At 43.4% G+C, this 13,927-nt stretch overlaps 1 protein-coding gene across 1 annotated transcript; it reads right to left on the bottom strand.

Annotated features, from left to right (window-relative positions):
• Positions 1–2: 2 nt before the first annotated feature.
• On the bottom strand, positions 3–13,048 carry wdr47a (WD repeat domain 47a). The gene is made up of 16 exons (XM_061084620.1): positions 12,885–13,048; positions 11,806–11,889; positions 11,624–11,708; positions 9,888–10,019; positions 9,504–9,680; positions 8,876–9,387; positions 8,651–8,768; positions 6,619–6,800; positions 5,019–5,264; positions 4,867–4,930; positions 3,551–3,708; positions 2,949–3,118; positions 2,690–2,860; positions 2,176–2,307; positions 1,870–2,088; positions 3–1,427 (listed from the first exon to the last, which is right to left on the bottom strand). Exons 1-16 carry the CDS (start codon positions 13,040–13,042, stop codon positions 1,285–1,287), a joined length of 2,751 nt encoding a protein of 916 aa, XP_060940603.1. The 5' UTR covers positions 13,043–13,048; the 3' UTR covers positions 3–1,284.
• Between the last annotated feature and the right edge of the window lie 879 nt (positions 13,049–13,927).

The raw sequence follows: 13,927 nt of genomic DNA, 5'->3' as shown, positions 1-13,927 counted from the left end.
ACCAGCAGTCAGACTCGAGTTAGCATGAATTAATTTAAGTCACTTTTAAAAACAAGAATAAGAAAGGCTTAATACAAGAGCCACTAGCATTTCCAAAACATACTAATAACTGTACATACATAAACACAACTGAAATAAATACATCTATGTTCGTTAGCTTCATTTGTTAAAACAATATATTGTATACTATACATTAACATAAAAACTTAAATATGAATCTTTGTAGATAAAATAAATCCTTGTTAAAAGTGCGAATGTAAAATACAAGAAAATAATACAATGCTATTCCCCAAAATACTGGTTCGGAATAAATATCCAAACACCCGTGCTTCCATTAAGATTACATTGTGCCTATGGTTAGATCCTTGGTACGGTCAAACACTGCCACCTACTGTTGTAACATCATCCTGCAGTAGGCAAACCAAAGCTTTTAAAACAATGGATAGATCCTAAACTGAATGCTAGGTAGCTCAACCAAAAATTACACTTTGCATTTCCCTTTTAATGCCGACACAGCGATCTTCCCATTGCAAGCGAAACACTGTCAAACACCTTCAGCGCAAAAACACAGGTTTAAAATGAAAAAGGGACACACAAGCTAATTCACCGTTTGACGTCCACACATTCAGCCTCCTTATAAGAAAAGCTCACGACTGATGCACTGTAAATTTACATCATAAATTCAACTCTTTTTCCCCGGACAATATAGCAGCATGACACCACCTATCATGAAATGATTTGCAAAACAAGGAATGTAGCATTTCTCTCGATGACAAAAAATTTGATCTTGAAAAATGACCCAAACTGTTATTTTAAACAGTTTTTGTTATGGATACTGAGAACCGAAGGAAGGCACCATCATGAACAAAGCACTCTGTCCTGAACCTCAACAACTCCTCAGTAAAAAGGACGTGCAGCAAGTGACGGGTGTGCGTACGGAGTAAGGATGTGGGAGGGGTGAATAAAGAGTGACCCTGCAGTTTTAACCCTCAATCCTTGGGATAAATAAAACGTGTGATGTGTAAAGACAAAATAGAACATGCAACATGTGCTTCTGATGTATCAGGTTTGTATCCATTTGGTTTTCTACAGACAGGAGGGAAAGTCTCATTTAACTGTGTGTGTGTGTTTCTGCTTGCGTGTCTGAGTGTTTACAGGATTTAATTGTGAGTGAGTGTTGAAAGGATGGGACCATGTTGATAGTGCAGGAGGAGCAGTGTGGTATTGGGGGAATGTGTGCATTTCAGATTACAGGAACTGCTCATATGTGTGTATCTGTGTGTGTTAAGGGTTGTGTGTCCAGAGTGTGACGGTGCGGTCGGCAGAGGATGAGAGGAAGGACAGGTCTTCTGGGTGCCACCGGCACTGGATCACCTTGTCACCGTGCTCTCCCACCACGGTCTGAGGCAGCGGTTTGGTCAGGTCACCTTGAAACACAAGAAACACAAGAAACACAGCTCAGTCAGGCAGTTGCAGAATTACACAACAGATATGACACAAATGCTCAAGACAAACCACCTCCTAGTTTTTTCTTCAGACATTGTAGGTGGGTGGAGTCCTACTGGTTCAATTCAAACAGCTACTGTATTTAAATATATTACAATAATGGATCGATAATTTAATTTCTTATTATTTTATCTATTAAGTGTGTCTTAACACACTTAAAACATTCCCAGAAATTGATACATTGTGGTATTTATTGATTTTGCAGTATAAAATAAGCAAATAACATAATAGAGGACTTGATCCAAAAATCCATAACCCTCCTTAGTAGTTACAGTAACCAGAGTTTCAAACACAACTGTGAGAGAACTGCACTAAACTCATCTCCCAGCTGAGGTCTGGTTGTCTATGGGATGGTAAACATACCTTGGAGGTTGCTGACCATAACTTTTGTGTCGTAGGAACCAGTGAGCAGGTAGTGTGCTCCGGGGGAAAACCTAACCGATCGGACATCACTGGTGTGCGGCCGGTACACCTGCACGATGCGTCCTCCTCTGATGTCATACAGCATGCAGGCGCTGTCTTCCTGTCCTGTTGCTAGGAGACGGGCTGTCGGATCTACTGCCACCGAGGCAACAGGACTGCCTGTGAAGTGTGGAAGAAAAAAAAGGGGGGTTAGGGTAGAGATACATGGGAGGTGAAGAGTACTGACACGAAGGACATGAGTCATACCTGAGCCATGGAAAGCAGTTCCCACTACTCGGACACAGCTGGGCACCCTGAGGTCCCAGAAACGCACCGTCTTGTCTTGGGAGCCCGAGGCAATCATCCAGCCCCCCCACGTGTACAGAGACAGAATGTGACCTGGACAGCAACACAGCAGTGACACGTGACACTCAATCTTTGGCTTCCGTTTGAAAATTCAGGAGCTAGGTTGAAGAATAGAAATCCCTGCTCTTACTTTTCATCATTACTGTTTCTTGTTTGTAGCATTTTCATCAACTAAACAACCAATTGTAGAGTAGAAACTGATTCCTGTTTACTTGTCTCCACAGGCTCAGAGTACGTGAATGGAAGGTGAATGTGATATTCATTTTCAGGTGCATTAGTATGGATGAATACAGCTTAAAAACTCCTGTCTGGTTTGAGATCAGTGTTTTGAAGCTAAAACTTATTATTCTGGCTGCAGCCTTTGACTCTTTGTGTTTCGAGTTCAGGAGGACACTTGGAGGAATGAACATCATACCCGTGTGTCCACTGAGGGCGTGAAGTCCCTGTCCCCGCTGACAGTCGGTCGTGTAGATGTTACAGTCTCCTGCTCCGGCGCTGATCAGGATGGCCCCTCCGCTCTCAGGACCCTCCATGAAGGCCAGGTCTCTGATGGTGCCGTCGTGCATGCTGAACTCCAGGTCCGGGCCTGGGACACAGAGAGAGACACCAACACAAATGACAACACTGACAGCAGCAATGGACTGTGATGCTGTACTCATGTGAGGTTCGCTCACCTGTGGCGTTGCATGTCTCCGCGCTGAACGGTAGAACTTTGACATATTTGTCGTTGGAACCTGTCGCCAGCAGCTGCCCACAGCGGCTCCAGGCCACACAGTAGATGGAGCCTTTGTGGTGTTTGTTCCTCTTGAAGCGGGTGACTGGTTGCTTTATTGGACTTGAACTGCTGTGGACAGGAAGAGAGTAGGGGAAGACATAAATATTGTATAACACCATAAGAAGTAGGAAGCACTCGATTGCCAAATGTGGTCATGGTTCTACAGCTGCAGGACACACTGTATCATCATATTCTGTCAGACCACTGTTAGCAGGTATATGTATGTATTTGCTATCGAGTAACCAACGTGTTCGAACCACTGTCCTGCTACTGTTGCCAAAAAACTAAAAAAACAAATCACTGTTGTTCCTAAGATGTAAAAAACTATAGGTACACAAACATTCAAGGCAATTTAGGCGCTAACGTCTGAACGTTCAATGAGCATCAGCGTCTAGACTGCCAAACTAAAAAAGAAGAAGATCTGAGGAAGTTCAGAGCCGATAAAAACCTGTCTACAGCAGAATGATTTGACCTGGGAGTGAATGCTGATTGTTTCCATACCTTGGGTCCAGTGTCTCTGGATAAGCACACACACGTAGAGTCTTGGAGTTGGATCCAGCAGCATACAGTGATCCAGACGGATGAAAGGCAACGGCACGAATAGCCTGAGTGTCTTCCAACGTGTGCACGGGAACAAACAGATTTTTGGACTTGTCACCCTGCAAACGAAAACCCACACATGAAAAACACATCAACACACAGATTTCATGTAATTAGCAGCATAATCTTCTCTGAGCTTCTCGTCCTGTTCTCTGCTGATGCCGACACGACATTACCGCCATTCAGATCAAACCGTTATAATCTAATTAGTCAAGTTAGAATTACACTGCATCGACTCACGCTATGTAGAACAAATCGAGGAGTGATCGACATTTACTTTGTCCCTGCCTCATATCTTTATGATATCTTTCATTGTCAAGTCATAAGAGACATTAGATCAGTTTAGAGAGAGAAGACCCTCCCCCTCATAACACACTCATCCTCCTCCCCTCAGGTCAAAGGTACAGGGGGGGGGCCTAGGGCAAAGTGCAATCGATTATTCTTTTGTACCTAGTGCAATACGTTAACTTAATTTACATCAGAGTTAACACACTTCACACTATAGCAACTAACATCTTTGTCTCACATTCAACCTTCTTCAAAGATTTGAATGCCTACATAAAAAAACTATTTATTGATTTGATTTATTTTGTTTTTTTAATCATTTATTTAAATCTTTGGTTCGGTTTGATTGGTTTTGTTGAAAAGTATCTGTGTGTGTGTGTGTGTGTGTGTGTGTGTGTGTGTGTGTGTGTGTGTGTGTGTGTGTGTGTGTGTGTGTGTGTGTGTGTGTGTGTGTGTGTGTGTGTGTGTGTATGTATGTATGTATGTATGTATGTATGTATGTATGTATGTATGTATGTATGTATGTATGTATGTATGTATGTATGTATGTATGTATGTATGTATGTATGTATGTATGTATGTATGTATGTATGTATGTATGTATGTGAATAATGTCATTGATTTTTCTGTGCTCTGCTTCAAGCCCTGTAGCTACAATAAACTACTAAACTGGAATCAGAGATTTTCAGAGGAAGCTTAATAACTTGCAAATACAGGAACTAAAAATATATATGTGAAATACAGTGAATGACTGAACTGAATACCAATACTAAATAATAAAGCTTATGGACATTTCAGGTTCAATATGCCGCAGAGCACAGCTCGCTATGGTATAACTTATTTTCAGCGGGTCGTACAGAATTGGTTGAACATGTAAACTGTTATGTTAAGATGCTTGTGTTATGTTAAGATGCTTTTCTTTGCATCCTTACCTCTTTACTCCGGGTCATGGAGTCTGGAGTCTCTCCTTGTTGATCTCCAGCCTGTTTCTGCTCACTGCCGACAAACAGAAAACATGTTATAGTCTATTTCAACAGCTCCTGATCTGACATAAAGTCTGTGCAAGCAATCAAAGAACACTTACCTCTGAGAAACGACAGGGGACTCGTCTGGAGGGGGTACTGGGCGCCCCCCCACTGGGCGCTGTGGGGTGCTGCTCTGCACCCCTCCCCCCTGGATGAGGCTCTGTTCCGGGGTCACGGATGGGGGATTGTTATTGTCCTCAGAAGCTGACGTGTTCCCGTTGCCGTTACACTGCTGAGCCAAAGTCTTCACCTCCTCCCCTAAATCCTCCATCCCCACGTTCAGCTCCTCCAACTTCTGGATGGACCTGAGAGGTTCATACAAATATATGCACATGAACATTCATGATCTCTGTCTCTATAAACATGTTCTCTCTTTCCCTTCTTCCTTTTTTTTCCAGAGGGCTTCCCTTCAGGAGTTACTTCACACTGCAAAGAACACCCAACTATAAATAAGTAAAATATTCTAAAATGTAATCAAATTGTCCGGTATCAAGCAAAAACATCCTTAATGAGACGAAAAAACTGGATTGAGTTTGGGGTTTTGCATTAATACATTGAATAGTTATGACAGTCATGCAGCTCTTGACTATTAATAACTTTGTTGTTTTTGCATAATTTTGCTAGGTGTGAAAGCATAAGCTCCTTGGTGGAGGTAGAAAGAGATGAAAAAACTCAAACTGTCATTTTATTAGTGTAATTTTATAAGATTCTGAAATTATGTGATTCTGAAACTAAATCTTGCTCCTCTGCTGGTGTAATTTGCAAACCAGTGTTATATCTTGTTACTGGTTAAATATGCTCAATGTAAACTGGAATATTTTCTTTAGTAAACTTTTCTCATGCAAAACATTCTTGACAAGATCATTTTTCTTTTTAGACAAAAATAAGACTTATATCCAAATAACAATAACCTTTTTTTTTACATTTTGCAGAAATGTGCACATTTTTTCATCTTGGTACAGACTGTTACTACACTGACCGATTTGAACAGGCAAATTAAATCTAATTAGAACTACATAAAGCACAGGACAAAAGAAAACTAGAAGTAATGATGTCATTATGCACAGCAGCCCCTGGTGAATAATGCAGAGGGTACACAGAGGAGGAGAGGTAGGGGTGAGGGAGGACTGGGAGTTACTCCCGGGGGACAAATCAAAAGGCCTTTGTCCTGATGAGAGACGCAAAAAAATATATATGCTGCTAATTCTCCACATGATTTTAGTCGTGCTGTTATTCTGTGGTTTGAAAGAAAACTAAATTGTGATGGCAGATGTTTAGACATTGTTTTGGGATGAATCCTGTGTGTAGTATTAATACACAGGAGATGATGTAATGTAGCTCATCACCACAGATGGTGAAGTGTGGACTGTAGGCGGGTTTTTGGGGGGAAGGTGTGTGTGTGAGGAAGGGAAAAACCACATGGGACCCATAATTATCACAGACTTAACATGTGTACTTGTTCTTGTTGTGCAGCTGTGCCTCTATTGTGTGATGATATTAAAGCTATACATCAAGTAGCAGGTTGATTTCAATCTGCACCAGAGCTGATCTGACAGGAAGTTTGCTGTATGACTTGACAGATATATTTACTGGAGCGGAGTGCACACTGTTTAGCACTCCGCTCTATTGGGGACCTTCACAGAACATGGTGGTGTGTACCTGTTGAGGAACTTCTCTGTGAGGCTGTGCTGCATGTCGCTGGGCGGCGGCTCCTGCTGGACGCCGCCCTCCAGCAGCATCTGCTGGTACAGCTGCCTCTGCTGCTGCTTCTGCTCCAGATGCTGCTGCACTCGAAGACGCTGGCGATAATACTCCTCGTACTTCTCTGTGGACTCACGCAGCTGAGGAATAAACACAAAAACCCTTGATGATGACTAGGGTTGCAAAGGGGCGGAAAGTTAAGCTCGGGAATTTTGAAAAAAAAAAACATGCAAATTAAACGCTGAGCAATAAAAACATCATTCAAAACTCTATTTTAAAGATGTATGGAATGCAGCACACGCTGCACGTTGAGTTTCAACCCTCCACTGTGCATTCTTCCATCACATGCACAGATAATTCCCAGCATCCTTCACTCTACAGCAGGGCTATTGAGGCCTACTGTAGTGTGCAGGACTAGTCAGGTAAGTTTCGATGATATTACTGGGGAAAATATATTAGCATGCTTATTGAGGATTGTTCATCTGTTCATCTAGCCTATTTCCATTGATTTATCCATCAATTGTAAAATATCTCATGTGTGGAGACATTTCACCCCATCCAATGTAGAAGGAAAGGCTGTGTACATTTGCAAATACTGTGCAAAGACCAATGTTGACAAAGATGCAGACGCATATAGTCAAGTGCCCAAAGTTTCCTCAGGGCTCAAATCAGCCTATGACAACACAAAATGTTTATATTTATGTCTGTATATGACAAGGTAAATACAGTTAGTATAAATTACCCACAACATTTCCAGTTTATTCCCGTTAATTCCTGTATATTCCCGTTAATTCCCATGGAAAGTTTCCAACTTTGAATATTCCCGGAATTTTGCAACCCTAATGATGACTCATGAATAGAACAAATGGACAACCTTGTTTTCTAATTTTGCACCTGCACCGTCTTACTGGTCATTCATGAATTTAATCTCAGGGGGGGGGAATCACCTTGTACACATGCAGAGTTTTAACTTCATGAATGGTTACACAAATTACACATACAATAAGTAAAATACACACACACAGCCAATAGTTAAGTCCTTTGCCAACTCCTCCTAACTCTATAAACATCAGCATTGTGCCTGTTTCAGTCAGTTCAGGTTCTCAAAGAGGAAGGAGGGTGAGACAGAGAGAGCTGAGGACGGGCCACATCCCCTCTCTGTCCTCTGCTTCCTGTGCTGACAATCGGATGGGAACGGATCCATGTCTAGGAAGGGGGAGGGAGACTGGTGGCAGTGGGCCAGAGTTGGGGGAAAAGGGGGATTGAGTGCAGAGGAAAACCACAAGACAGAGGGTAGGGGTGTGCCAGTGAAATCACAGAGGCCTCCAAAAAGTTTGTGGCCTCTTTATGTGTCTCAGTGGTAACGGGCAGATCAAAGCCCTGAAACTTCACAGTGAGATGCACAAGGAGCTCAGAATAGAAAGCGGGAGACAGACGCACACACACTGTGTTAAACTGTATGTACAGGCAACACAAGGAACGTTATGACTCATCTGCGTTGTTAAGCTCCCAGTGACCTACTGACCTGGGATCAAATCCACCAGGGCTAGTTTATGTCCAGTAATACCAGTGAGTCGCACTGGGCGATCCCTGGAAAGTATAAATCACACTGAATCTAAAAATAGACGTATCACATGTGTGTACTTTACGTCCATATTTATCATATGCGGAAGGGTTTTAGTTACTGGTGAAGTGGTGGAACATGTTGAACTGGTGTAAACACAGGAGCAACTTCTCACAAAATTTGAATTTCTCATCCAGGGATCATCATAGGGCTGTGACGCCCCGAGCCAGCACATGTGTAGTCAGCTTTTAAAGCAACTGAGCTGTGATACAGATGTGTCGGATGACTCAGATGCATCCTACTCAAAACAATAATAAGAAACGCTCTATATTTAGACTTTCACTGTAGGCAACACCCATCAAGGGAAGCACAGCGTGACATGCAACAGGTGTGACAAGTTGAAAAGCAAAGGTCGACAATATTTACCTCGCTCCTTTCAGCTGAGTCGGCAGGTGGCGCGTCCTCGCCCGGAGCCGAGTCAGGACGCAGGTTCTGTGCGCCGCCTGAACTCATCATCTTATCCACAGGCGTGTCTGTTCTCGATCTGAGAAAATCAACAGGGTATCTATCAGACCAAAGTGTTTAAGCTTCCTGAGAACTTGCCTGGGGACGAAGATTTGAACAGGTTCAACTCCAAATCTGAGCTCTTACGTTTCAGGGGATTCCTCAAAAATGCTGTGACAGTCGGAGCTCTCCATCATGAGACTCCTGCTGAGGCTCTGCCCTCCTGCTCCAGGATAGTGGAAGTTGGCAAACGAGTGGGACATAGGAGAGACCCCTTTCCCCGGGACTACCTCCCCACCGCTGGCTCTCTTCTCCTGGCCAGACAGCCCGTAGGACAAGCCGTCCAACGCCGGGTTCAGGGAACGTGACATGTAGGTGTCTGCGGACTGGGGGCGGCGGAGCGGGGAGGAGGCGTATGGAGACAGTTTGCTGATGAGCGGCGTGAGGAGGTCGGCGTAGCCGGTCTTTGCAGGCTTGGCCAAGCGGTCCACGTGGATGTTGAGTTGCTTCTGTTCGAAGGCGCAGGAGAAGACGCTGTGGGAGAGGTTCTGCATCCAGGAGAGCATGGACAGGTCCAGGTCGTCACAGCCGTTACCGCACAGCATGTCAACGCCGAGCAGGACCTCGCTCTCTGTGATCGCTTCACCCGTCGCCTTGCTCTGCACACAAACAATAACTGCAACTTAACCACAAAGGCATAACACACTGATTTAAGGCTAAGATGCACTTTAAAATGAATCCTATCCACAGTATGTTTAGATTTGTTCGTTCGAACCTGGCAGAACTCCACACAGCACTCGTAGAGGACGCCCTTGAGAAGCAGCTGGAAGAGTCGATCCCTGCTGGCTTTGAATCCAGCCTCACTCAGCTTCCTGTCCGCTGGGATGAACTCTGCCACCATGGTGCAGGCCTCCTCAAAACAATGCACCCTGGCCGTGCTGGGGTTCCAATCCTGTGGGACCCAAGAAGAGAAATCAGGTGTCAAAACAAAAGGCAATAACGATACCAGAAGCAGCCCTATAACCAAAGATTGTTAGTTATGGCATTGAAATTATTTTGACTTGCATGGGTCACAGCACACGACAACAGTGCAAAAACTCAAGTATCAAAGCACACCTTATATTATTTCAAGTAAAGTCTAATGTATTTAAATGCTTGCCTTGAACTCAGCGTGGTTGGTGAGACGAGGCAGCGTGAGGAGCAGACACAGTTTGCTGTAGTCGTCTTTAGACGGACAGAACTCCTCCACGACATGGAGACACTTGACTGCTTCCTGCATGGTGAACTCCAACTGAAAAACATGAAATACGTTTCAGACTAGAAGTTCCCCCCCGAGATAGAAAAACATGGTAATTTAGAAAGAGCCGTCAGCAGGGACTGAAAAAACCCAAACCATCTTCAGTGCTAACAAGCACAGGAGGAGGTTTCGCTGTTATTTTGCATTTTTACCCTCAACCATAGGGACGGGAATAGGCAGGGACCTCCCGATACGATACTATCACGATACTTAGGTGGCGATACGATATGTATTGCGATTCTGTGGGTATTGCGATTCTGTAAGTATTGCGATTCAATATTACGATTTCCTGGGATTTCTTTTGGTTATTTTTTTTTTTTTTAAATACTGCACCATGGAAAAATGTTGAATCATACCTTCAAATACAACACAGTCAAATTCACTTAGAGCTTTACAAGTTTTATTTCAAATATTAACATTAACTTAATGACTGCCGGGCAGCCAATCGAGAAAATAAATAAAAATGTGCCCTATTATTGTATAGCCCCTGTCAACTGCACACAAACTGACAGATTAAGAAATGTATGCCACTTAGGCTACTTTTAAACAATAAATAAAAGGTAAATTAAATAGAATGAATAAAAGTTTACTTTAAATATAAACTTTGAAAGTAGGCTATTGTTGTTTGCATGTAGGTGATACATAGCTAGTGCTTGGGTATGTTTAGATTCTTGTGCAATTACAAGAGCTGGTCAACGTGCTCTGGGGTGATGTTGCCCCCCCTCCATATATCCCCCCGTATAAACCAATAAATATGTTTAAAAAAAAAAAAAAAAAAAAAAAATATTTGTGAGGCAGCATATCGATTTAAAATCGTCGATTTGTAACTGAACTGATTTTTTCCCCCATCCCTAGTCAACCATCCTGAAAAATTCACAGCCAACACACAATCAATGACATATCACACCACAGGATACACACCTGAAGTCACACAATGAGAACGCACACTGACACACAATGTCCACAGATGCCATGAGAAGTCTGATCTAATCCAGTTAATAGGACACGATAGCTCAGGCAGTGACACAAGCAGCAAGCAGAGCTGCGCCATGTGACAACAGGCCCAGGGGTGGCCTCATTTCACAATATGACAAGAGAAGACAGTGTCTCAGCATTTGTGTGTATATGTGTCTGTCACATTTATTGATGTGTCAGGCAAATTATTATGTATAAAGATTTACAAAGAATTTGGTAAGCTTTAGAGCCGTCCCTAAATATCAGTATGAGGAGTTTATAACTGGAAGAATCACGGAAGAACAGATGTTCTGCAAACCGGCTTATTCTCAGAAACACAGACAGTAATTGTAGCCGTATATTAACAGATTTAGCCAGTGGTCACAGTCGAGTACCAAACAAAGACCCACAACCTGCCCTCTCTTTCCTTTACTAGCAGAAAGATTGTAAAATGTGTTATGAGAACTTGCGGCTGTAATTAAAAACGCAGCTTGCTTGTGTTCTCTTTGAGACTGAGCCTTCTGGTTTACTGCCATGACAACCATTGACATTCAGTGGGAAGACACAGCAGTGCCGTTAAACAGACTATTTAACAGGGTGTAGATTCAAGACTGAGGAGACTAGAGTGTAGTGTTTGGACTTACATGCTGCGGTTCATCCTCTGCTGACATGGCATTATTCACACACAGAGCCTCCAGAAACTTCTGCTTCAGGATGATGTAGCGAAACCTTAGAAATATATACAACAAACAGTTTCTGTAACAGCTGCTAAATCTCACAATAAAGTATTTCAACCTACTGAAAGTGATTCAGGCAGTGAACGCACCTTTTTCTGTCAAACTTGTCCATGCACTCCAAAGGCTGAATGAACTGCAAGACCTCATCCCACTGCCCATCAAGCACCAGTTGCCTGAAACCAAAACAAGTCATATTTTAATGCACAAGATTAAGATACATTTATTTATCTCACAGACATGCACAGGCACACTCATGCAAGGGGAAATTTAACCTCTGCTTTTAACCCATCTGGTGCAGGACACACAGAGCAGTGGACAGCCATGTACGGCGCCCGGGGAGCAGATGTTGGGGGAGTAAGGTGCCTTGCTCAGGGGCACTAGACAGGGTAGGGAGAATCCTCTTGGATTTTTGGACAGATCAATCCAGGTACTTCTTTTTGTTGTTTCTCCGTGGAGTCCAACCAGAGACGAACCTGAGACCTTTTCTGCCCATAGTCAAAGTTTCTGCCACTAGTCCACCGCCTCTCAAGTGGAACAGTGTCCTCATATGTGAAAATTCAAATCATGTTTTGATTGAAACACATTGAAACATATCTGACTCACTAATGGCTGTCTCATATTTTTAAGAAATGTGTGCAAGGACATGATGAAACAGCCTCTTAACTATGGGTGTTTTTATAATACCGATGCCAGCATTAGAAAATGCCTCTGATCCTGCAGAAAAGGTCACGTCAGGCATCAGTGAGTATGCAAATCTATGTATGGATCTGAGAGCAATCATTACTTTCACAAAAGGTTAGTAGCGTACAGCTCTTAAAATCCGTTATGTTTGAATGCACTTAAATCGAATCGGAAAGTCCGGGTATCGGGAAGAGAAAAATAGAATCCGAACACCGCTAACATCAACAGACACTTCACACTTGAAGGTGAAATAGAAAATTGTATTTAATACCGATTCTGAGTTTAACTGACTGACACACTGCTGGCTGACTTTCAAGGCAGCACTCACACCTAATGCACGGGTGCTGTGTTACACTATCTCCAGTACGGAAACACTAAACTTGCGACTCGAACTGTGGCCCGGTTGTTCCCCTGCCATAGTGCGAAGCTTTATTTGGAAACGCAACCTGACACGACCACGGTCAGACTGCACGGAGAGCGCGACTACCTGAGGAAGAGCATGTCGTCCGAGTAGAGCCCGTTGATGACGCCGCTCTCCTTCTCCAGGGCCAGCATGCTGATGTGCAGTTTCCTGGCGTTGAGAAAGTCCAGGATCACCTTGATGATCTCCACCTCCTTCACGTTGATGGTTTCCTCCGCTGTCATGGTGACGACGGGCTGCCGGCAGAGAAACAGCAATAACAAAAAATACAGAATCGGCATCAGAACAGATTCAGTTTGGATGAGTCCGGAAAGGGACAATGTGAAGGAACAATCATTCGATATCACTGTTACTGACTTTCTTCTCAATCATATCGGGAAAATATCATGTTTGACTTTTTTATCTAATTTGATAAACCTGAATAGGAAGAGGTCATAGTTATAACACATAGCAGTGCCACAACAGTTTGAATATTAGTTGGATTCTCATACAATTCAAAATCAAGTTTAGATGTTTATATGTAAAGTGGAAACTCTAAATTAGCTGTGAGTGTGAATGTTGTTTGTTCCTGTAAGTTGGTCCTGTGCTCTACTGGCAACCCCTCCAGGGTGAACCATCTTGCCTTATGTCCAATGGGACTGACTCCAGCTCCCTGGGACTCCTCAAAGGACAAGCTGAAGATGGATGGATTGAGATATATTTAATACCAGAAAATAATGTTGATATTGTGATCATTTCAGCCATATTGCCGAGTCCTGTAGGCAAACTTTGCAAGTGAAGAAGGCCTCTGACTGTGCAACCGTCAGGGACAATTTGGGGCTCAGTGTCTTGCCCAAGGACACTTAGGCGTGCAGACTGGAGGAACTGAACCACAGACCTTCTGGGTTAGTGTACGGCACACTCTACCCCCCCAAGCCACAGATCCAAAGAAAATCCAGATGCAATCTCAGATGAATCTCAGCTTCTCAATGTTCCAGATACACCCAGGTGAGCAGTTCAGCCTGTTCTCTCCCAACACACCCTGTTGTTTTGCACGATCCCCTCAGGCCACACCAGCTTCAACACATCTGTAATGTGGGGCAGATGTTCTGAGCCTGAGGAGGAGAGAG

Source organism: Limanda limanda, chromosome 13 (genome assembly GCF_963576545.1).
Source record: "Limanda limanda chromosome 13, fLimLim1.1, whole genome shotgun sequence".
Lineage (NCBI taxonomy): Eukaryota > Metazoa > Chordata > Actinopteri > Pleuronectiformes > Pleuronectidae > Limanda > Limanda limanda.
This window is presented reverse-complemented; position numbering and strand designations above follow the sequence as displayed.